Raw genomic sequence first — 25,349 nt, 5'->3', positions numbered from 1 at the left:
AAACTACTTTGTTGGCTGTAATGTCCTTTAGGATATTTTTCTATCACTCATGGGATGAGCGTGTCACTGGCTTGGCCAGCATTTATTGCTCATCCCTAGTTGGCCTTGAAAAGGTGGTGGTGAGCTGCCTTCTTGAACCACCGCAGTCCGTTCGGTGTCGGCACACCCATTGTCCCATTAGGTAGGGAGTTACAGGATTTTGACCCGGTGACACTGAAGGACCAGTGATGTATTTACAAATCAGATGGTGAGTGGCTTGGAACCTGCAGGTGGTGATGTTCCCACGTATCTGCTATCCTTGTTCTTCTAGATAGTACTGGTCATGGAGGCCTGTGACTAGTGGTGTGCCAGAGGGTTTGGTCCTGGGATCTTGGTTATTTGTTATTTACATAAATGATCTGGATGTGAATGTACAAGGCATTGTTAGTAAGTTTGCGGATGATATAAAATCAGGAGGTATTGTTGATAGCAAAGAAGGTTATCAAAAATTACAGAGGATCTTGATCAGATGGGGAAATGAGCTGAGGATTGGCAAATGCAATTCAATACAGATAAATGTGAGGTGTTGCACTTTGGAAAGTCAAACCAAGGTAGGACTTATACAGTAAATGGTAAGGTCCTGAGGTGTGTTGTGGAACAGAGGGACATAGGGGAACAAGTACATAGTTCATTGAAAGCGGTGTCACAGGTCGATAGGGTGGTGAAGAAGGCATTTAGCATGCTGGCCTTCATTGGTCAAGGCATTGCGTATAGGAGTTGGAATGTTATGTTACAGTTGTACAAGTCGTTGGTGAGGCCGTACTTGGAGTATTGTGTACAGTTTTAGTCACCCTGTTATAGGAAAGACATAGTTAAACTGGAAAGTGTGCAAAGTAGATTTACGAGGATGTTACCAGGACTAGTAGGCATGAGTTATTGGGACAGGTTGGTCAGGACAGGACTTTATTCCGTGGAAAGTAGGAGAATGAGGGGTGGCCTTATGGAGTTGTATCAAATCATGAGGGGCATACATAGGATGAATAGTCTTTTTCCCAGGGATGGGGAATTGAAAATTAGAGAGCATAGGGTTAAGGTGAGAAGGGAAAGAATTAAGAAGGACCTGAGGGGCAACTTCTTCACGCAGAGAGTGGTGCGTATATGGAATGGGCTGCCAGTGAAAGTGGTTGAGGCAGGTACAATAGAAACATTTAAAAAACATTTGGATAGGTGCATGGATGAGGAGGGTTTAGAGGGATATGGACCAAATGCGGGCAATTGGAACCAGCTGAATGGGCAGTATGGCCAGCATGGACCAGTTTGGGCCGAAGGGCCTGTTTCAATGCTGTATTACTCTATGGGTTTGTAACATGTTGACTAAGGAGCCTTGATGAATTTCTGCAGTGCATCTTGTAGATGGTATACACTGCTGTCATTGGGATTTGATGGTGGAGAGAGCGAATATTTGTGAATGTGGTGCAATCATGCAGACTACTTTGTCCTGGATGGTGTCAAGCTGCACTCATCCAGTCAAGTGGGGAGTATTCCATCACACTCCCCACTTGAGCATTATAGATGATGGACAGGCTTCAGGGAGTGAGAAGGCGAGTTACTCACTGCAAGATTCTGAATCTCTGACCTGTTCCTCTAGCTGCCATATTTATGCGGTGAATCCAGTTCAGTTTCTGATCAAGAGGGATTTAGTGATGGTAATGCCATTGAATGTCAATGGACAATGGTTAGATTCTGTCTTGTGGAGATAGTCATTGCCTGGCACTTGTATGACATGAATATTATTTGTCATTAGTCAGCCCATACCTGGATACTTTCAATGTCTTGCTGCATTTGGATATGGACCTCTTCAGTTTCTGAAAGGTGCTGAACATTATATTCGCTGATGATTGCATAGCTACTTCTGACCTTATGATGGAGGGAAGGTCATTGCCGAAACAGCTGAAGATGATTGAGCCTAGGGTACTACCCTGAGAAACTCCTGCAGAGATGCCCTGGAGCTGAGATGACTGATCTTCAACAATCACGACCATCTTTCTATGTGCTAGGTATGACACCAACTAGTGGAGAGTTTCCCCCGATTCCCATCGATTCCAGTTTTGCTAGGGATCCTTGATGCCAAACTTCATCAGATGCACCCTCAATGTTAGGGGCAATGTCAGGCTCTTACCTCACCTCTGGAATTCACTCTTTTGTCCATATTTGAACCAAGGCTGTAATGAGGTCAGGAGCTGGTCTTGGCAGAACCCAAATTGGGCGTCACTGAGCAGGTTATTGCTGAGCAAGTGCTGCTTGAAAGACTGCTGATTACCTTCCATCACTTTAGTAATGATTGAGAGTAGACTGATGGGGTGGTAATTGGCCAGATTGGATTTGTCTTGTTTTGTGTGTACAGGACATACCTGAGCAATTTTTCACATAGTCGGGTGGATGCCAATTTTGTAGCTGTACAGGAACAGCTTGGCTAGGAGTAGCAAGTTTTGAAGCACAAGCTTTCAGACTATGGCTGGAATGTTGTCAGAGCCCATAGCCTTTGCAGTATCCAGTGCCTTCAGCCATTTATTTGTATCATATGGAGTGAATCAAATTGGCTGAAGACTGGTATCTGTAATGCTGGGAACCACTACAGGAGGTTGTAATGAATCGTCTACTTGGCACTTCTGGCTGAAAACTGGTGCACATGGTTCAGCCTTATCTTTTGCACTGATGTTCTGGACTCCCCCTCAATGAGGATGGGATATTTCTGAGACTTCTTGCCCGGGAGAATAGAAAGTGCCGTCTCCAAGTACTCTATTCTCAACCTCTTAACTCCAACCCATCATCAACACAAATACCACTTTTTCCCCATGCTATTTTCAGTTCTGACAAAGAGTCACTAGCCTTGAAATGTGGACTCTGTTTCTTTCTCCCTGCAGTTGCTTCCAGACCTGCTGAGTTTTTCCAGCACTTTCTGCTTGTGTAGCTCTGTCTATCACTTCCTGATTATATTGTTTGGCATGCAGGTTGTCCTGCTTTGTAGCTTCACCAGGTTGACACCTCATTTTTAGGTATGCCTGGTGCTGCTCTTGGCATTTCCTCCTGCACTTTTCATTGATCCTGAGGTGTGTGCAAGGTGCTGGAGTTGGACTTGAGGACCTGAACCCAAACCCTCTGACTCAAGCAAGATAAAGGAAAAAAAGAAAACTAGAGCTTAAGAAGGGAAAGAGATGACACATTGAGAAATTCTTAATGGCTGTTGTGTTTGGGAGATGCAGAAGGTTGATGTCATTTCATGCAGTGATGGTAAATTGATTCTTTCACCTCCATTGTTTGACTGATTTCATCCCCATGAGCAGCTAAAAGTTTCCCCATTTCCTACATGAGGCAAAAGAACTGAGATCTGTAGCTGATTGAGGAATCATCTGGCAATTGATCCCCTCAGACCTCTGGGAGTCCAAAGGTCCACTTGTTACTATCTAGAAATAACTTCTCTCACCTTCCTTATGCATGACCTTCCTAACCTATAATGCAATAGTGCCTATACCCCAAAAGTACCTCACTGGGTGTATAAGGTAATTTGTGACATCCTGGAACATTAAGGGCACATTCTTTCAATATATGAGTATAAAACTTTATTTCAGTCTCAATGTTGATGGCTGATTCAAAATATCACAATCGTATAACTATGATTGCTGTTGCTTGTAAAATACATTCATGGAGTAACAGGCTGACAGATTGATAGATGGTGTCTGGGAATGGAGACCTTCCTGGCTTTAAATTTTAAGTGCTTCGAGGTAACATCTGAGACTGGAGAAAATTATGATGCATACTTTCAGTCACTGATAAACATGTTAGATTAGTAGAAATTAGGGTTGGAAATCTCACATTGCAGTTTATCTTGTGTCTGTGTTAGAGTAACTCCAATCCTTAGTTCTTCCAACCTGTCTTTCTAAAGCTAGGAATTATTGTTTTGTGTAAATTCAGTTAGTTCCTGGCATCATGGAATCAAGTACAGAAGGAAGCTATTTGGCCCATTATGTCTTTGCTAGCTCTTTGAAAAAACGGTTTGTGTTTAATCTGAAACCCCCATGTTTTGTCTGCAATCCTGGAAGCTCCTCCTCTTCAAGTTCCTGTTCAACTCATTGAATCAGCTTCCATAACCTTTTCAGGTCATGCTTTCCACATCAGAGCAACTATCTACTGGAAAACATTGCTTCTCATCCCCTCTCTGGATCTTTCGCCAATGATTTTAAATCTTTGATCTCTGGTTAATAATCCACTTGCCAGTGGAATAGATTGTCTCTTGCTGCACTTCCAAAATTTCTCATCATCTTGAAAATTACGTCAGCACGCAACCCACTCTGTTCCAAGGAGAAGAGTCCTAACTTTCCAAAACCTCTCCTCCAATTCAAGTCCCCCAATCCTCCTAACTTCCAGCTTTGAAATTGATTTGTTTTTCACTGCAGGGTTGGAGAACCGCAGAGTAAATTGCCCAAATATTAGCCAGCTTTGTCTCTAGCCTTCAGTTAGATGTAGTCACTAATTCAAGGCTTCCTTCTTCTAATTTTTAATTGTTGTGTTTTGCCTCATGGCATGTCAATGTACCTTTAAGAGATATGTGCATGATATTGTCACTGCATTATATCATGTGACCTGAAGGTACAAAGATCTCAGACACCATCTTACCTGAGATCCCATGACATGCTACTGGAAGCACTCGCTTTAGATTACTGGCTTAATAGTGGCCCAGACACTGTTTCTGAAGGAAGTAGTGTTTGCATATAATTTGTTAGTTCTAACAAATATCTATTGGATTCTTTCAGACTACGATGTTTATGCCAGTTTCTTATGGAAGATATCAGAAGCATTGGCACATCAGGTAAATTACTCAGCTGGAAATAAAAATCACATCTTGGTAGCGGCAGGGTTCATCTTTTATAAAATTCCAATATCTTGGCAGCTGATATCAGGGAAGCTAATTGAAGACTGAGCATACAACAGCTTTGGAGATGAGAAAATGCAGACAATTAGAGTGTCAGGTTCTGTGAATACAAACAGCTTTAGTTCTTATATAGACAGAGTTAATGCATTTTGATTCGAATGTATGCTTTTACAAGATAAAATAAATTTCTAAGATTGCCTCAATTGAATGAAAAGTGTTTGCTGTTCAATAAGTTAAAGCCCATTCAACATTCCCATCACTCTTTACTGTATGGAGTTGTTTCACTACTCCAACTTTGACTTCTCTATTTACTAAGTCACTCTATAATCCGACACTGTATAATGGGACTGGTTTGTTAACTCCATGTTTACCCCAATTAATATTTTCTACTTCTTTAAACCCTCTGGAATGCAAATGGTATTGTCAGCCAGCATCAATGACTGACTTGCTTATGTCCCAATATCTTCATTTGTTTTAAACTCATAGAAGCTCCCCAAACATCATCCCAGCCAGACACAACCCCACGGGTTTTTACCACAGCTAACCCACCTAACCTACACAACCATGGACACTATGGGGCAATTTCTTTTAGCATGGCCAATCCACCTAACCTGCACATCTTTGGACTGTGGGAGGAAACCCATACAGCCATGGGGAGAACGTGCAAACTCTACACAGGCAGATGCTCAAGGGGTGGAATTGAACCTAGGTCCCTAGCACTGTGAGGTAGCAGTGCTAACCACTGAGCCATCATGCCACCCTTGGCTTGAAATGTAAGGAAATATCTCTCCTTTTGAGATATTTCAGAATAACCATCAGTTTGATTCTCCCGGATGACAGGTTTATTGTATGAGCAAAGAATGGGTTGACTGGGCCTACATTGACTGGAATTTAGGAGAATGAGGAGGTATCTTATTGAAGGATATAACATTCTGACAGGGCTGGACAGACTGGATGTAGGGATAATGTTTCTCCTATCTGAGAGCGTCCAGAACATGGGGTCACAATCTGGGCATACATGGTCAATTTGGACCAAGATGATGGAAAATTTCTTCACTCATGGGGTGGTGAACCCGTGGAAGTCTCTACCACAGAAGGTTGTGGAGGCCAAGTCATTGAATACATTAAAGAAAGGTCAGAAGTCACACGATACCGGGTTATAGTCCAACAGATGTATTTGAAATCACAAGCTTTCGGAACGCTGATCCTTCATCAGGTGGAGTGAGGAGAAGCACACAGGCACAGAATTCATAGGCAAAGAGATCAAATGATCGTATAAATGGTGAGTGGAGTGTCAATAGGTTGAATAACATGTCTCTGCAGTTAATCAAAAGTGTCAGACCGTGTGAGTAAAATGTCAACAGCTAAATAGCCAGTGAAGGGATGACCTATGATCGGATTAACTGAGGCAAAGAGATAATTACAAAAAGTTAAAAATAAAGTGGTGCTGGTGACAAACCAAATGACTGGAATAACATGATAGGTATAAGAGTCGCATGCTGAGGGTCTAACCAAAGTAACAGGTAATCCAAAACTGTACAAACTGATTAAGGGAGAGTGATCATAACAAGTAATCAAGGTGATGGTGTCAAAACAGGACAGTAAGGGAGATTTTACAGATACAAACAGTGTGGTGGGGTCACATATTGCATGACGTGAACCAAAGATCATGGTTGAAGCCGTTTTCATGGATACGGTACCTGGCTGTCAGTTTCTGCTGGTCAGTCCTCCGTTGTTGTGTATCTCGAAGGCTGCCTTGGAGGACACTTACCCAAAGATTGGAGGCTGAATGCCCTTGACCATTGAAGTGCTGCCTGACTGGGAGGGAACATTCCTATCTGGCCATTGTTGCGTGTGTCCGTTCATCTGTTGTCGTCGCATCTGCATGGTCTCACCAATATACCATGCCTCAGGACATCCGTATGAAATAGCCAACAGTGGCCAAGTCACATGAGTATCTGCTGTGTACGTGGTGGGTGGTGTTCCCATGTGTGATGGAAGCGTCCATATCAATGATCTGACATGTCTTGCAGAGGTTGCCGTGGCAGGTTGTATGTTGTTATGGTCGATGTTGTCCTGAAGGCTAGGTAGTTTGCTATGAATGATGATCTGTTTAAGGTTTGGTGGTTGTTTGAAGGCGAGAAATTGAAGTGTAGGGATGATCTCAGCGAGATACTAATCATCATCGATGACATGTTGAAGGTTACAAAGAACATGGTGTAGTTTCTCTGCTCCGGGGGAGTACTGGATGATGAAGGGGACTCTATCAGCCGTCTCCTGTGTCTGTCTTCTGAGGAGATCATTGCAGTTTTTCACTGTGGCACATCAGAACCTGTGATTGATGAGTTCAGCATCATATCCTGTTCCTTCAACATCTCTAGATGTCCATCGTATTCCTCCTTGTCTGAGCAGATCCTGTGTATACATAAGGCTTGTTTAAGATGGCTTCTTTAACATGTTCAGGGTGGAAGCTAGAGAAGTGTAGTATTGTGAGTTTATCCTTGGGCTTGCGGTAGGGTGACGTACTGAGGTGTCTGTCATTGATGGAGATGTGTATGTCCAAGAATGAGACTGATTCTGAAGAGTAGTCCATGGTAAGTTTGATGGTGGAATGAAACTTGTTGATGTCATTGTGTAGTCATTTCAGTGATTCCTCACCATGAGTCCAAAGGAAAAAAACGTTGTCGATGTATCTGGTGTATAGCATTGGCTGGAGGTCCTGTGCAGCAAAGAAGTCTTGATCAAATTTGTGCATAAAAATGTGGGTGTATTGGGGTGCAAATTTGGTCCCCATGGCTGTTCCATGTGTCTGGATGAAGAATTGGTAATTGAAGGTGAAGACATTATGGCCAAAGATGAAGCAGATGAGTTGTAGGATGGCATCTGGAAATTGGCAGTTGTTGGTGTTGAGTACTGAGGCTGTTGCAGCAATGCCGTTGTCGTGGGGAATGTTGGTGTAGAGTACCGAAATGTCCATTATGATGAGGAATGTTCCTGGTTCAACTGGTCTGTGAGTGCTGAGTTTCTGTGAGAATTCTGTAGGGTCACGAAAGAAGCTGGGGGTTGCTTGTATAATGGGTTTCAAGATGCTCTTGATATAGCCAGAGAAGTTCTCATCCCATTGCTTGATACAATGGGATGTCCAGGTGTGTTGGCTTTGTGTATCTTTGGAAGACAGTAGAAGTCTCATATGCGAGAAGTAAGAGGGATGAGAGTGCATAGGATACTCTGAAGACCTGGATCAAAGGTCTTGATCAGTCAGTTGAGTTGGCGGGTGTGTTGTTTGGTCAGATCGGCAGGTAGTTGTCTATAGTGTTCCTGGTTGTCAGTATGCTTCTGTACAGTAGTACATTCTATTCTGCATGGCAATGGCTCCTCGTTTGTCTGCTGGTTTGATGACGATGTTGTGGTTGATCTTGAGAGCCTGGATGGCATTGCATTGTGCTTGGGTGACATTCTGCACTATCTTCTCAGCGCGGCTGATGAATCTTGCGTTGACACATCTCCTGAAGGTTTGAGCATACATGACGAGCCTAGGGCAGCAGCCTTCCAGAGGGGTCCAATTCATCCCTTTCTTCTTTGGTCGCTGCACTGCAGATCTCTCTGTCGACTGTTCCAGTTCATTGGTTGTCTCATTGGGCTCACTGCTGACATCTTAGGGTTTGTGGACTTCAGCAGTCAACGACATTCAGCCTCTGATCTTCGGGTAAGTGTCCTCCAAGGTGGCCTTTGAAATACACAACAATGCAGGATCACTGAGCAGAAACTGATAGCCAGGTTCTGTACCCATAAAGACGGCCTCAACCGTGATCTTGGGTTCATGTCGTGCTACATGTGACCCCACCTTACTGTTCTGTATCTGTACTGTTCTGTTTTGACACCATCACCTTGGTAACTTGTTATGATCTCTCTACCTTAATTAGTTTATACAGTTTTGGATTACTTGTTACTTTGGTTAGACCCTCAGCATGCAACTCTCATACCTATCATGTTATTCCAGCCATTTGGTTTGTCTCCAGAACCATCTTATTTTTAATTTTTTGCAATTACCTCTCAGCCTCAATTAATCAGATCATAGGACATCCCTTCACTGGCTATTCAGCTGTTGACACTTTACTCACACGGTCTGACACTTTTGCTCAAATGCAGAGACTTGTTGCCATCATTTGTACTCCACTCACATCATTTGTACGATCTTTTGGTCTGGCTAAGGGTTAGATGATAGCCTCGTGGTACTTTTGCTGGACTGCTAATCCAGAGACCCAGATAATATTCTGGGACCTGGGTTTGAATCCGACCATGGCAGATGGTGGAATTTGAATTCAATAAATATCTGGAATTAACAATCTAATGATGGCCACGAATCCATTGCCGATTGTCGGAAAAACCCATCTGATTCACTAATGTCCTATTAGGGAAGGAAACTGCCATCCTTGCCTGGTTTGGCCTACATGTGACTCCAGACCCATAGCAATGTGGTTGACTCTTAACTGCCTTCTGGGCAATAAATGCTGCCTAGTCAGCCATGCCCTCATCCCATGAATAAATAAAAAAAAATTCTGTGCCTGCGAGCTTCACTTCACCTGGCAAAGGAGCAGCGCTCCGAAAGCTTGTGATTTCAAATAAACCTGCTGGACTATTAACTGGTGTTGTGTGATTTCTGACCTTGTCCACTTCAGTCAAACAGTGGCACCTCCGCATCACATTGAAGAAAGGGATAGATTTCTAGAGGCTAAAGATGTCGAGGAGTATGGGGAAAGAGTAAGAGTATTGTGTTGAAGTAGAGGATCAGCTGTGATCATGTTGAATGCTGAATTGGGCTTAATGGGTCAAATGGCCTATTTTTACTCCTTTTTTCTATGTTTCTTTGTTTATGTAATTTTTAAATAGTTGCAGTTGTACAATAAACTTGATATTGGTCACTTAACGAAACTCCTCTAGTTCAATCAGAAAGGTGGATATTCAAACATAAGATGACTTTGTGCTTGAAGGAACAACAACCCAATAGTCAAACTGTACCCCTAATAACTTGCAGATTTATCCAGTGTTGAGTTGGTAATGCCAAAGATGGCCTTTCCAACGTTTCAGACTCAGGCAAACCTCAAATAATAAAAGAAAATGCAATATCCACACAATTAGTTGCTTGAGAACTTCATAGGCAGGACTGGCATTCCTTTCAGGTGGCCCTTTGGTTCTAGCAGCTGTAGTCCAAATAGGGCACAGACTCAAACATCCACATTAAGAGTGGCCTGTTGCTGGCTGTGAAAACCCACAGGTAGGCCATTTAAAAATGGAATTAAACAGTCACTGACTCTGTTTTGAAACTGTTATCACCCAGGAAATGCCTGCAGGCAAAGAGAGTTTGGTGATCCTGTTGCTGGATGGCAGTGCCATGAATAGTCACACAGAATTGAGGACCTCATGTGACAGTAGCCACATTTCAGGGAACTCCAGCCGTCTACAGATTCTAAACAATGATGATCCTTTCTCCATGTTCTCACTCAAAGTGTACAAAGCTGAAATGTCTTCTGTTGAGCTAAAGTTCTACGCTGTGCACAGATCAGCAGACACAAAAATTTCTCAATGAGCTGCTCCCTCTCCTGGTTGTGCTGTGATAAATCTGCATTTTAATTTGGGCTCTTTGAACGTATTCCACATACTGTGTTTGCCTCCATCTCATCTGGAAATGCTGATATTTACAGGAATAAAGATAAAGTTGCCACGGTCTTACCAGACTATAGGGCTGTTTATCATTAGATTGAGATGACTGGTGGTGGTTTGAACTTAAGGTGACTGCACCTCAAGTGAGGGGAGAGATTGAGAAGGTGGGTCCTTAATAGTACCCTGGTACAGGAAGTGAATCCACAATGCTGGCATCACTCTGCATCAAAAACCAGCTGTCCAGCTGACTGAGCTACCTGGTGCCCTATGCAGTACAGTTCTTTCCCAACAGGCTACTTTTTCATGCTTAAGTCCAGGACATGCTGATAGGCTACTGGACTGCAAAGGGTCATCAAAGCTAAGTTTGATGTGCCACACACACGCAAACTTTGCTGATGGTAAGAGTGGTGGGGTGTGTTTCTGGGGAGTGGTAGGGGTAGGGTCACTGACGGCAATTTGGAGCAGAGATTCTTTTGATTAGCTAAGTATTTTGAAAATTACAGCTAATTGAAACACTCCAATTTGCTTGTCTGACTGAGGTTAGAAAGGAACAAGGGTTTAAATTGATCAACTTCATGCCAGTACAAGTACTTCCACTCACTACTCTGCTCCCTTGCTCATAGGGAACAGTAAACATCAACGGAGCAAAGCTGGGAACAGGAGGTAGACTTCAACACGGTGGCACAGTGGTTAGCACTACTGCCTCACAGCGCCAGGGACCCAGGTTCAACTCCACCTTTGGGTGACTATCTGTGTGGAGTTTGAACATTCTGCCCATGTCTGGGTGCTCTGGTTTACTCCCACAGTCCAAAGATGTGCATGTTAGGTGGATTGGCTATGCTAAATTACCCATACCGTCCAGTTATGGGCAGGATAGGTGGATTAGCCATGGGAAATACAAGGTTACAGGGATGAGGTGGATCTGAGTAAGATGCCCTTCGGAGGGTTGGTGTGGACCTGATGGGCTGAATGGCCTACTTCCACACTGTAAGGATTCTATGATGATCCTTTGAGGAGTGGGGCTGTGAATATTGCAGTTCCAGGATCTGAATGCTATTGAAAATAAATGCTTTCACTGGCCACATTCTTCAGTGGTGCTGTTGGCAGGGATATCATAGGTACTGCAGCTGCATAAATAGGGAGTGTATCAGACATAGTAGGGACTGCAGATGCTGGAGAATCTGAGATAACAAGGTGTAGAGCTGGATGAACACAGCAGGCCAAGCAGCATCAGAGGAGCAGGAAGGCTGACATTTCGGGCCTGGACCCTTCTTCAGAAATGGGGGAGGGGAAGGGGGTTCTGAAATAAATAGGGAGAGAGGGGGAGGTGGATAGAAGATGGATAGAGGAGAAGATAGATGAAGGAGACAGACAGGTCAAAGAGGCCGGGATGGAGCCAGTAAAGGTGCGTGTAGGTGGGGAGGCAGGGAGGAGATAGGTCAGTCCAGGGAGGACTGACAGGTCAAGGGGGTGGGATGAGGTTAGTAGGGAGGAGATGGGGGTGGGGCTTGAGGTGGGAGGAGGGGACTTGACTCCATTTTCTCCCCCTTGGTCCAGGAACTCCCTACCTACGTCCGTGACACCACCTACGCTCTCCACCTCCTCCAGAACTCCTCCAGAATTCCCCGGTCCCCAACACCTCATCTTTACCATGGACGTCCAGTCCCTATACACCTGCATTCCCCATACAGATGGCCGAAAGGCCCTCCGCTTCTTCCTGTCCCGCAGGCCCGACCAGTCCCCCTCCACTGACACCCTCATCCGCTTAACCGAACTCGTCCTCACCTTCAACAACTTCTCTTTCAATTCCTCCCACTTCCTACAGACAAAGGGGGTGGCCATGGGTACCCGCATGGGCCCAAGCTATGCCTGCCTCTCTGTGGGTTACGTGGAACAATCCCTCTTCCGTACCTACACTGGCCCCAAACCCCACCTCTTCCTCCGTTACATTGATGACTGTATCGGCGCCGCCTCGTGCTCCCACGAGGAGCTCGAACAGTTCATCCACTTCACCAACACCTTCCACCCCAACCTTAAGTTCACCTGGACCATCTCTAATACCTCTCTCTCCTTCCTGGACTTCTCTGTTTCCATCTCTGGCAACCACCTAGAAACCGATATCCATTTCAAGCCCACTGACTCCCACAGCTACCTAGAATACACCTCCTCCCACCCACCTTCCTGCAAAAATGCCATCCCCTTTTCCCAATTCCTTCGCCTCCGCCGTATCTGCTCCCAGGATGATACATTCCACTCCTGTACATCTCAGATGTCCTTGTTTTTCAAGGACCGCAACTTCCCCCCCTCAGTGGTCGAGAACGCCCTCAACCATGTCTCCCGCATTTCCCGCAACTCTTCCCTCACACCCCGTCCCCGCAATAACAACCAAAAAAGAATCCCCCTCATCCTCTCGTACCACCCCACCAACCTCCGGATCCAACGCACCATCCTCCGACACTTTCGTCATCTGCAATCCGACCCCACCATCAAAGACATTTTTCCCTCCCCACCCTTATCTGCTTTCCGGAGGGACCACTCTCTCCGTGACTCCCTTGTCTGCTCCACACTCCCCTCCAGCCCCACCACACCCGGCACTTTTCCCTGCAACCGCAGGAAGTGCTACACCTGCCCCCATACCTCCTCCCTCACCCCCATCCCAGGCCCCAAGAAGACTTTCCACATCAAGCAGATGTTCACCTGCACATCTGCCAGTGTGGTATACTGCATCCGCTGTACCCGTTATGGCCTCCTCTACATCGGGGAAACCAAGCAGAGGCTTGGTGACCGCTTTGCAGAACACCTATGCTTGGTTCGCACTAAACAACTGCACCTTCCAGTCGCGAACCATTTCAACTCCCCCTCCCATTCCTCAGACGACATGTCCATCCTGGGCCTCCTGCAGTGCCACAATGATGCCACCCGAAGGTTGCAGGAACAGCAACTCATATTCTGCTTGGGAACCCTGCAGCCCAATGGTATCAATGTGGATTTCACAAGCTTCAAAATCTCCCCTTCCCCTACCGCATCCCAAAACCAGTCCAGCTCTTCCCTGCCTCCCTAACCTGTTCTTCCTCCCACCTATCCCCTCCTCCCACTTCAAGCCCCACCACCATCTCCTACCTACTAACCTCATCCCGCCCCCTTGACTTGTCCGTCCTCCCTGGACTGACCTATCTCCTCCCTACCTACACTCACCTTTACTGGCTCCATCCCCGCCTCTTTGACCTGTCTGTCTCCTCTCCACCGATCTTCTCCTCTATCCATCTTCTATCCGCCTCCCCCTCTCTCCCTATTTATTTCAGAACCCCCTTCCCCTCCCCCATTTCTGAAGAAGGTTCCAGGCCCAAAACGTCAGCCTTCCTGCTCCTATGATGCTGCTTGGCCTGCTGTGTTCATCCAGCTCCGCACCTTGTTATCTTAAATGGGGAGTGTGTTCCCTGCAGTTGCAGTAACGCAGACTTCCCAGATACCATAAGCAGTGCCCTACAGACAGGAACACAAATGGAGAAGTCTCAGACATCAAGTGACTTTGGCATCTGAGGAGTTGGACCACTATTACTGGGTTTCAGGACAAACAAGCATGGTACAACATTGCAAGTATTGTATGAGAATCAGTTAAGCAAATCAAGACTTGGTCTTTCCTTGTCTTTTCCAGTCATTTCCTCATCCCTTTCTTTTTGATGGACTGTCAAAGTGACAGGAGAGTCCAATCTATCAGCATGTAGTGCACATATTCAAATCATTGGCACACGTGGAAGTAAAAATACAATACATCAGACTTTGTTGACAATGGCCCCAACGTTATAGTCATTGCTGCACAAATGCCACTTGCTGTTCTTCATGTTTTCAGTTGATCAATTCTTTTTTAAAATATGTTGAGTATTAATTTATGGTTATTCGAGATCCATTTCAGAATCTGGTGTGAGAAAACAGAATGTCACTTCAACCATTGACATTGAAGAATTCAAACTGAGACATGCACTCTGAAAATTATCTAAAGACCTGAAACATTATATCTTCATCTCCACAGATTCTGCCTCACCTACTTGAGCACTCCTATCACTTTAATTTCAGATTTCCAGTATTTCACTTTTGTTCAAAGAATCTAAAAGTATTTGAGGCACTAATCAGACCCCAGCTGGAACGCTGTGAAATTTTGCATTCCTTATCTTAAGGAAAGATACATGAACATGTGAATCAGTTTAGAGTAGGTTCACAAACTGATCCTGGGGAAAGAGAGACTCTCTTGTGAGGAAAGGCTGAGCCTGTATTTATTGGAATTAAGAACAAGAGGGGACCTTATTGAGACAGTTGATTTTTAGGGGGTTGACAGAGTAGATACAGAAAGGTTGTTTCCTCTTGTGGGAGACTTTATCACCAAAGGGCATAATCTCAGAGCAAGGCTAACTCCTTCAGGACAGAGATGAGGAGGACATTCTTCTGAGGGTAGTGAATATGTGGAATTCTTTACAGCCATAAAGGCTAGGTCTTTAAGTATATTTAAGGCTGAGATAGACAGATTTTTAATCAGTAAGAGAATAGAGGCTCAAGGGAAAAGGCAGGAAAGAGGCATAAAGGGTTATCAGACCAGCTATAATCTCATTGAATGGCATAGCAGACTCAATGGTCTAAATGGATAAGGTGAAGAAAACTGGCAGAGCTTCCAAGTCCTGATTGATAATCATTGACCCTGCTGAAAGGTGTACACCTGTAGTGGTCAGGTGCAGACAAGTGTAGGTTCTGTTATTAGAATCATAGAATCCCTACGGTGTGGAAGCAGGCCATTTGGCCCATCGAGTCCACACTAACCTTCTGAAGAGCATTTCACCTCCCTATTCCTATAACTCTGCAATTCCCATGGCTAATCCACCTAGCCTGCACATCCCTGGACATTATGGGTAATTTAGCATGGCCAATCCACCTAATCTGCACATAGTCATAGAGGACAGAAACAGACCCTCTAGTTCAGCTAAACATAATCCCAAACTAAACTAGTCCCACCTGCCTGCTCCTGGCCCATATCCCTCCAAACCTTTCCTATCCATGTGCTTAACTAAGTATCTTTTAAAATTGTAACTGTGCCCGCATCCACCACTTCCTCTGGAAGTTCATTCCACACGCGAACCACCTACTTTGGTATTTTTAAAAAAAAAGTTGCCCCTCATCTCTTTTTTTTTAAAAAAAATGTCTCTCTTCTCTCACCTTAAAAATATCTTTGGGAGGAAACTGGAACCCACAGGAATCCCACATGGACATGGAGAGAATGTGCAAACTCCACACAGACAGTCAACCAAGGGTTGAATTGTCCCTGGTGTTACGATGGAACAATGCTAACCACTTAGCCACAATGCCATCCTGACTGAGCACTTTCAAAATTCAGACATCAAGACTACTTAGGGGCAATAAGCCTACAACAGTTCAACAGCACCAGGAGAGGAGAACTGGGGAAGAGAATGAAGAGGACAGAAAATGGGCAGGAGTGAAAACAATTGATATTTTAGAGGTCAGTTCTACAGTTTCCTAAATGAGAAATCACATGTTGGAATACATGACACCTCAGCCTTCTGCTGAACTACAGCATGACTCTGGTGTGATGAGCATCACAAAATGGGAAAAGAAAATATATTAAACCCATGACTTTCAGGGTGAGGTGTATAGGTTACCTGATGAGGTTGCTATGGTGCAAGATAACATCCCTGCTGCTGAGCTAGAAGGCCCAGGTTCAAGTCCCATCTACTCCGGAGGTATGCAATAACATCTGAGCAGTTTGATTAGAAAATACGTATACATGTTGTTTAGTAACATACACAGAACCTACCACATGACTTAGGAGACATTTTCCCCTAAAGGATTAGTTAAACTGGAACTATATTGTCTGGGATTTGGAAGAATGAGGTGATCCTTTAGAAATTTACAGAATTCTTAAAGGATGTGACTGGGTGGCTGCAGAGGATTTCTGTGGCTGATGAGTCTAGAACAAGGGAACAAAATCCGAGAATAAGGGGCAGGCCATTGAAGGTGGATATGAGAAAGAACTCCTTCAGTCAAGAGGTGGTGAATCTTCGGAAGTCTGTAGTCCAAGAGGGCTGTGGAAGCCCAGTCACTGAGCAGGTTCAAGACAGAAATCAATTAGATTTCTGGAGGAGTGACATCAAGGGATATGGAGATGGTGTGGGAAAATAGTGTTGAAGTAGACAACCAGCCCCAATCTAATTAACTGATGGAGCAATTTTGACAGGCTGAAGGATGGTTCATGAGTTCCTCTACAATAGTGGCTTTCAGAGAGCTTATGGGGAAACTGCACCTTCGCGTTCTAGATAGTAACTGTCCATGATTCCCAGACAGTTTACTACAATATATTTTAAGCCAATTTGTCAAACATTGATCCAATTATTTTGAGAATTCTGACTCCAAGGAGCAAAGGTTAGACCGCCTCATATTATTTTGAAGACAGGACCACTCAGTACCCACACACAGGTCTCAGACGAACGTAGTGTTACTTCTGGAGTGAGATCACCAGATTCACCAAGATTGATCACTGGGAAAAATTATTCCATCAGTCAGTTCACATCAAGGGGTATTTCTCAGGTTCAAACTTACAAAGGTAAAACAAATACATGCCCTTCTTGAGTTCTCTTAACTGATCTTGTGGCACAGTGGTAGCATTCCTGAGCCAAGAGACCTGGGTTCAAATCCCACCTGCTCCAGTGTTTAATAACTTCTCTGAACAGGTTGATTAGAAAATACCATTTCCAAGTGGTAATAATGTTGTGGAATAAGCTACCCATACCCATGAAGGCTGACAGTTTGAGGCAATTAAATAGTTATCTAAAAGGAAAGAATTTATGCTCGTCAAGAACTAAAAGGGGATCAGCCTGATGAGTTTTAGACAGTCACAGAATCCCTAGCGTGGAAACAGGCCATTCAATCCTACAAGTCCACACCAACTCTCCGAAGAGCATCTCACCCAGCTTCACCTCACTACCCTATCCTTGTAACCCTGTATTTCCCATGGCTAATCCACCTAATCTACATATTCTTAGACATTATGGACAATTTAGCACAGCCAATCCACATATCCTGCACATCTTTGGACTGTGGGAGGAAATCAGAGCACCTGGAGGAAACCCATGCAGACAGTTGCCCAAGGCTGGAATTGAATCCGGGTCTCTGGTGCGGTGAGGCAGCAGTGCTAATCACTGAGCCAGCATGCCACCCTTGTTTTACTTGAACATTTTCTCGTAACTTAACAAACATGCCTGTCTTTTAGCTCTTTTCCCTTGAAAGAAGCAAGTGAATTAGCACAAGACAGTGGGACACTCCTGATTGCATCTGAGGTTTCTGCCAGACTAACCATGTACGACTGTTTGAAGGCCGAATTAAATCTCCGCTATGAAACCCTCCAATTCATCAGACTGTTGACACACACTGTAAATGAATGGTTGCTGTACCGGAACTGGTGAAACTGTTTTGTTTTAGTATGAGTCAGTGTTTTCAAGAGGGTTTGACAGCAATAAGTGGTGGCTGCAGTAGTATATAACAACTTGAATTTATATAGCACCTTTAACGTAATGAAATATCCCAAGGCATTTCACAGGACTGTTACCAAACAAAATTTGGCTGAGAAATACTAGGGAAAGTAACTGAAAGCATGATGGAAAGTAGGTTTTCAGAGGGGACAAGAAAGGGGAATGGGAGAAAAGTGGATGGGGGTTGAAGAGAAAGAGAGAGGAAAGACAAAAAAGGCATAAAAGGGACACAGGCAGAGGAAACAGAAGACAGGAGAAGAGATTTAGTGATGAATTTCCAGAGAGCATAGGACCTAGGCAGCAGAAGACACAATCACAGGTAGAGTGATTAAAATTAGGGATATGCAAGAGGCCAAAAAATGGAACAGTAGAGGTGAACATTATGTCTAGAGGAATTTATAGAAATAAGGAGGGGTGGGGCCATGGAGGGATTGGATTTGGAGGATCGAGAACCTCAATGTATCAAAGCAACATTCAAAGACACAAACACATGCCAACTGCTCAGTCTTTTCCTGCCATTTTATTTTTTTTCCTTTCTGCTGTACAGAACAGTCATGAAGGAAATCAGTGTTTGATACAGCTCCACTGTTATCCCATAATCCATTTCAATACACATGAGGAAAAAAAAAATCCATCAACATCAATGATTTTCAACAAATAACCAGTTCAGACATAAATAAAAATTCAGGACAAGTGGCAGCAATTAAAAATGGAAGAAAAATGTTCCATCGAGTTTCAACAGAAAATACTCAAGGTTCGGCATATGCCACAGTGCATGACCAGGAATGAAATTGTACATTGCAATGCTTGGTAGAAGCTGCCATTTTTGAGTTGAAAGGCAAGAAAATATGTTTGCGGTTTTGATCTTTTGGTTGAAAGTTAGGTTTAAAGTCTCACTAATTCAGATGGCAGTGACGGTAGTGCCCTCAATCCAGCTACTTTAAAGTGAACTAGCTCTCATGACGGTTAAGCAAATAAACACACATATCTGAGGTTCCAGCTTCAATATCTGGGTAATACAGAATGAACAATTGCAGGTATAACTGGGGATTAATATCAATTCAGTTTCTCTCTCCATAGACAAGCTAAGAGCTTCTATTTATATTTCAGATTCCTAGCATCTGCAATATTTTGTTTGCTTTCTGGCATAACAGTTGGTGTTGGTGCTTTGAGTGGAGTGTCAGGATCAATGTTATAGCTAGTAACCTGGACTTACACTCCCAAAACTGGCATTTAAAAATGGGAATGGATTCAGCCATTGAAATGAATTACCCTCTCAGACACAGGTAATCATGTGCAGTTTTTTTTGCATAGCTGATTCACATTGACTGTAAAATGAAAACAAACAGCACAGTGCTGCAACGGGATACAATTTATAGACACAGGATTTTTAAGTGAGTCTTCAAAAAGTCAAAAATACTAAAAAAAAAGGCACTGGAGAAACTCAGCAAGTTTGGCAGCATCTGTGGAGAGAAAGCAGAGAAACATTGAGTCCACTGACCCTTCATCAAAACCAGAGTTGAAGAAAAGTCACATGGGACTTGAAACATTATATCTGCTTTCCCTTCACAGATACTGCCATACCTGCTGAGTTTCTCCAAAAATTTGTTTTTGGTTTCAGATTTTCAGCACCTGTAGTTCTTTTTTTTTGTTTACAAAAAAAGGGACTATTTTATAATGTTACAAGGACAAAACCCCGTTACTTTTCCATGCTGAAAGTCAGAGATCGACATGTCAGGAAATGGAGTAACTTCCATTTTGGCTAGCCAATGGGAAATTTTAATTAAGTATACCGTGAATGGACACAGAATAAAGCTTCCTTTAATTGTGTCCAAGATCTTGCCTCAATCTCAAATTCGATTTCAGAAGAGTAACCTATTTACCCCTTTCCACACTCCCCAAACACCACTAGCTCTGGAGGGAAGCCCGAATGCAGGACAATGAACACACAAAAGTCACCATAGCCCCATCAGATCAGGAGACAGAGTCGCGGTTTAACTCAAGGATCACCATACCTCAGAAGAGGTGAGAGGTTGAGATGGAGAATCCTTCATGGTAACCTCAGTAGGTGTGGGAATTGAACCAATACTGTTGATGTCACTCTGCGTTGCAACCAGCTGTTCAGCAACCCAAGCTACTGAGTTCTTCTTCACTGATTTTTATTATGTTTCAATATTCAGGGTGTAAACATTTTATAAAGGCTGTTTCGCATCCTAAATTAAAATACCCACATCTGTTCAATCGGCAGATAAGGGTACTGTGAAATTAAATGGTATGTGGATTTGACCATTGTATGTACTTTCACACATATGGCTCCATGATGCAAAATGTCTGTGACCACAGCTGGAGACACTACTCAGACAATTGTTTACGTGGTTACTTTGAAAGTAATTGGTACTGAACTATGGGCTACCCTGTGTTCATCACTCATTTATTTAAACCAGGACCTTTACAGCTAACAGAGTTAAACAAATTACAACCAACAAACATATATTCATGCATTCAAACCTGAATTGACATTATGTAGGGGATTCTTAATATATGAGATTCTTAATATACGAATTCTTCAGTGGAGGACAGGTGACCAGGTTTTGGGTAGTGCTTCACGTGAATTGTATTTAGGTTAAAATAGAATAGTTTTTTGTGTGGTTGTAGAAGTGAAATAGCAATAGTGCCATTATTTATAGAACATCTTCCAATCCTTAGGAAGTTGCTGATGCTGCATAATCAAAAAGATTTGGCTCAGTGCTGTAGGTCAGATCCAGCCATACCATGAGATAAGGCAGCTCAATTGGAAGAATCCTTCTATTATGTGAAAGTACCAAGCGCAGAGGACTCTGGACATTAGTGCTGCTTTGGCTTCAGTGTTATTCTCCGTACTGTGTTGTAAATGAAACCGAAATTCTGCAAAAAAGTGAAATTTTTGAAAACAAAGAGACTTAAAAATATTTTCTTTCTTAACACGAATATGTCGACTTTCTGCTGTGGTCAAGATCATAACCAAGCACTCTACTCTCATCAACTACCACAACCACTCTCAACACCTTTAATGTAATGCAATGTCCCAAGGTTCTTCATGGGAGTATTTAGGGCCACATAAGGAGATCTTGATCTGATGATTGACCAAATTTGGTCAAAGTAGTGTGTTTATGGTGTGTATTAAAGGAAGGAGTGTGATGTAAGGCAGAGAGGTATAGGGAGGAAATTCCAGAATTTGAGACCTAAGTGATAGAAGGCACCAACAGTGGAACAATTATAAATGGAAATGTACAGTGGCCAAAATTTGAGCAGCACAGAAATCTTGGAGGGTCATGGGGCCAGAGGCAAAAACAGAGATAAGGATGGGATGAGGCCAGAGAGATTTGTAAACAAGAATGAATGAGATTTTTAAAAATCAAGATGTAGCTGGACTGTAAATCAATACAGCTGTATCAAAGAGAGATGAGACTAGTTGAGACACACTGGCAGCCAAGGTTTGGACGAGTTCAAGTTTACAGAGAGTAGAATATAGGAGACCAGCCAGTAGTGTGCTGACATAGTAGAGTTCCAAGGTAATGAAGGCACAGATGAGATGGAGTAAAGTTGAGCGACATTATGAAGATGAAGATGAAGATGGAGACAGATAGTCAGAGATGGCACAAATGAGGTCAGAAGCTCAATTCAGGATCAAATGTGACTCCAGAACGTGGACATACTGGCTGAAACAGACCATTATCAGGGAGAGGGATGGAGTCAGCAGCTAGAGAATGGAATTTGGAGCACAGACTGAAAAACAATGGTTTCCATCCTCCCCTTATCTAATTGATGAAGCATATTGATCTTATTATTTATAATTCTTTGGAAAAATCTTTTATCCCTTCCACCCATAAAGTCAAACAACACTGTCTTCTTTCAGGAGATTTATTTACTCACCTGAGCAACAAAATAGGTAACTCCTAGATATGCCGCTATACACAATGCCAACAATAGATCGAAGATGGCAGGTTTCACTCTGCAAACAGAACATATTGTAGACTTGTCACTTCAATGGCTAAAACAGAGGAAATGGTGAAAGCAGCAGGCAAACTGAAGCCTCTCATCTAAACCAGAGTTAGATTTAGAAATGGTCATAACACTTCTGAAGTCCAAAGACAGGGAAGTTAATGTTATTTGTGATTTAGTAGTATTGATTACCTGGTAAGCACTCATAACATGTTAATGCAGATAAGTGTGAAGTTGTCAACTTCAATAGGAACAGAGTAATAGTATTACTTTAATGGTGATAGATTGGAAAGGTCGATCTACAAAGGGACCTGGATGTCCTGGTACACCAGTCTTGAAAGCAAACATGTAGATGTAGCAAGCAGTTAGGGAGGCAAATAGTATATTGGCCTTCATTGCAATAGGTTTGAGGAGAGGAGCAAGGAAGACTGATTGCAACTGCATCGGGGTTTCGCAAGAACACATCTGGAGTAGAGTGTGCAGTTTTGGTCTCCTAACCAGGCTGATTCCTGCGATGGTAGGTTTGTCATACTAGGACAGATTGGGTCAATTTAAGACCCCATGCCATTGGAGCAGAAGTAGACCAATCAGCCCAGAGTCTGCTCCGCCATTCAATGAGATTACAAACTGATCTGATAATCCTACCCTTGATTCCTCAGATTAAAAATCACCATCTTGGTCCTGAATGTATTTAATGAATCAGCCTCGACAGCTTTCTGCACTAAAGAATTCCACAGATTCACTACCCTCAAATGAAATTCTTCTTATGACCTACTGGTCTTAAACTGATAACACCTTACTGAGATTGTGCACACTGGTTCTTGACTCATACCACAAGGAGAATCAACTTCTTTTACATCTACTCTGTCAAAGAACTCCGAGTATCCAAAACTCTAATAAGTACAAGTTTGAACTCCTAAAACACAATGAAAATCTCTCCAAACCCAAAGTCAACCTGCTGAACCTAGTCTTAAATGCTTCCAATGCCAGTAAAGCTTTCCTTAGGTAAGGAGACTAAAATTATACAGTTTCAGTAAGATCTCCCTATTTTATTATTCCATTCCTTTGAAATAAAGGCCATCAGACCATTTGCCTTCTCTATTACCCATTGAATTTAGGTATTAGCTTTTTGTGATTCATGCACAAAGAACCCTAAGGCCCTGTGTGATGCAGTTTTCTGCAGTCTTTCCCTATTTAAACAATATTAAACTCTTCTTTCTTTCCTGCCAATGTGCATAACCTAATTTTTGCACATTATTTTCCTTATGCCAAGTTTTTGCCTATTCACTTAGAATATCGATATCCCTCTGCAGACTCATGTCAAACCCACGAGTTGGCAATAGTACATTCACTTCTCTGATCCATGTAATTTGTAAATAATTGTAGCTCCAGCACTGATTCCTGTGGCACTCCAATAGTCACAGGTTGCTGTCCTGAACGTTCCCCCTTTATTCCAACTGTCTTCTATTAGTTAGCCAATTGTCTATCCAGGCTAAAAAACACCTCCAGCATCATGGGGTCTTATTTTAAGTCTTCTACGTTGTACCTGTCGGCCCTGTATTCATTGGGAATTTAGAAGAACGAGAAGAGATCTCATTGAAGCATATGACATTCTGACAGGGCAGGGCAGACTGGGTGTAGAGATGATGTCTCGCCTAGCTAGGAGTGTGCAAGGGATCATTGTCTCAGGATACAGGGTGGACAATTTCGGACTAAGCGGAGGCAATATTTTTCCACTCAGAGGGTAATGAACCTGTGGAATTCTCCACAACAGAAGGCTGTGGAGGCTAAGTCATTGTGTATATTTAAGGTCTATATATCAGATTTCTAAAAGTTGAATGCGTCAAGGGATATGGCACAACAGGAATATGGCATTGATATAAAGGATCAGTTATGATCATGTTGAATAGGGGAGTGATCTTGATGAGCCAAAATGCCCTACTTCTGTAGCTGTTTTCTATGTTTATGTTCCACCTTTCATGTAATCCTAGCATCTCATGGGATGGGGCAGGGTGGAAGGGAAAAAAATTCAGGTGTTCAGCAAAAACACAAAAGCAAGGGTAGGTGATTAAATATAATAAAGTGTGGAGCTGGAGGAACACAGCCAGCCAGGCAGCATCAGAGGATCAGGAAAGCTGACATTTCGGTCGGGACCCTTGAGTAGCTCTTTCTTTTTAAGTGATTTTGTAGTTTCTGAACATTTGAGATTTGTAAGCAAACTCACATTAAGATTTGGTTATCTATTATTTCTGTGCTCGACAACCTCTACTGGCTCTCAACTCAAAAATGCCTGGATTTTAAAAATCTCTTGTAATCAAATTCCTCCAAGGTCATGTTCATGCAGCCATACAACCGACTGGGATTTCTGTATTCCTGTTCCTGCCCTCTTGCATAGGCAGGTATTTCCTTGCACAAAAGGCAGCTGTGCTTTCTGCTCAATCCCTGGAATTCCCTCTGCGTATGTCTCCACTTCTCTTCTCTCTTCCATTAAGTTGCTTCTTGTAAACCAACATTGACCTTAATGCTGCCTTGTTAAAGTCTGTCTTGCAATACTACTGTGAAGTACCTTGGGACATCTGCCTATGTTAAAAGGTATTATATAAATCTAGTTTGTTGGAGAGCTAGAAGCAGAGGAGGGTCTTAAGGAAAGAATTTTGTTATGGACACAAACATTCTGCCACCTAGAGTGGAAGAGGAGGGGGAAGAGTGCACAATAATCCAAAATTATAGAGACAGTAGGTGGCAAAAAGGGTTTCTTGGTGTAAAAGGTAGTTTGGGAAGAAAAGGATTTTGCTAATCATCCAGTTCCTTCTTATTGAAAACTTGCCATCCGAGGAGTATCTTTCCCTCCTCAGTAAGAATCCCACTGTAACTAAATACATTTATTAAAGCTTTTAAAAACTATTTTAAACAATGCAGCCTGTTCTTTGCACCATGAATGACAACATGGATGAGAAAACCATTCAGCTTGTCCTAGATCATCTAAAACAACGGCCAACCATTTCGTGAAATGATTCCAGAGATCTTGCTTTCGTACTAAAGAAAGAAAGACTTCTTTTAAGACAAGAGGATTGGGGAAAGTATCTAACTATTTATGTATGAGGAAGGTCAGATTTGAAGAATATGAAAGATTTATGGTAACTGCAATCAACTGGCAAATAATCAAACCTGAAATGGAATGTAGATATTTTACCATAATAAATCATGTCCAAATTAATTAAGAGACAACAAGGTGCAGGGCTGGATGAACACAGCAGGCCAAGCAGCAA

General features: G+C 43.0%; 1 protein-coding gene across 1 annotated transcript in view; it reads right to left on the bottom strand.

Moving 5' to 3' along the window:
• Nucleotides 1–18,600: 18,600 nt before the first annotated feature.
• ncln (nicalin) overlaps nucleotides 18,601–25,349 on the bottom strand; it is a 49,384-nt gene continuing 42,635 nt past the window's right edge. The window contains exons 14-15 of the mRNA XM_020511020.2: nucleotides 22,012–22,090; nucleotides 18,601–21,003 (exon numbers count right to left, since the gene is read on the bottom strand). Coding sequence (XP_020366609.1) covers nucleotides 20,944–21,003; nucleotides 22,012–22,090 — 139 coding nt within the window. The 3' untranslated portion in view covers nucleotides 18,601–20,943. The remainder of the gene's footprint in view (nucleotides 21,004–22,011; nucleotides 22,091–25,349) is intronic.

The sequence above is a fragment of the Rhincodon typus genome, chromosome 29 (genome assembly GCF_021869965.1).
Source record: "Rhincodon typus isolate 14 chromosome 29, sRhiTyp1.1, whole genome shotgun sequence".
NCBI lineage: Eukaryota > Metazoa > Chordata > Chondrichthyes > Orectolobiformes > Rhincodontidae > Rhincodon > Rhincodon typus.
Note: the sequence above shows the minus strand (reverse complement) of the source record. Positions and strands in the feature narration are given on the sequence as shown.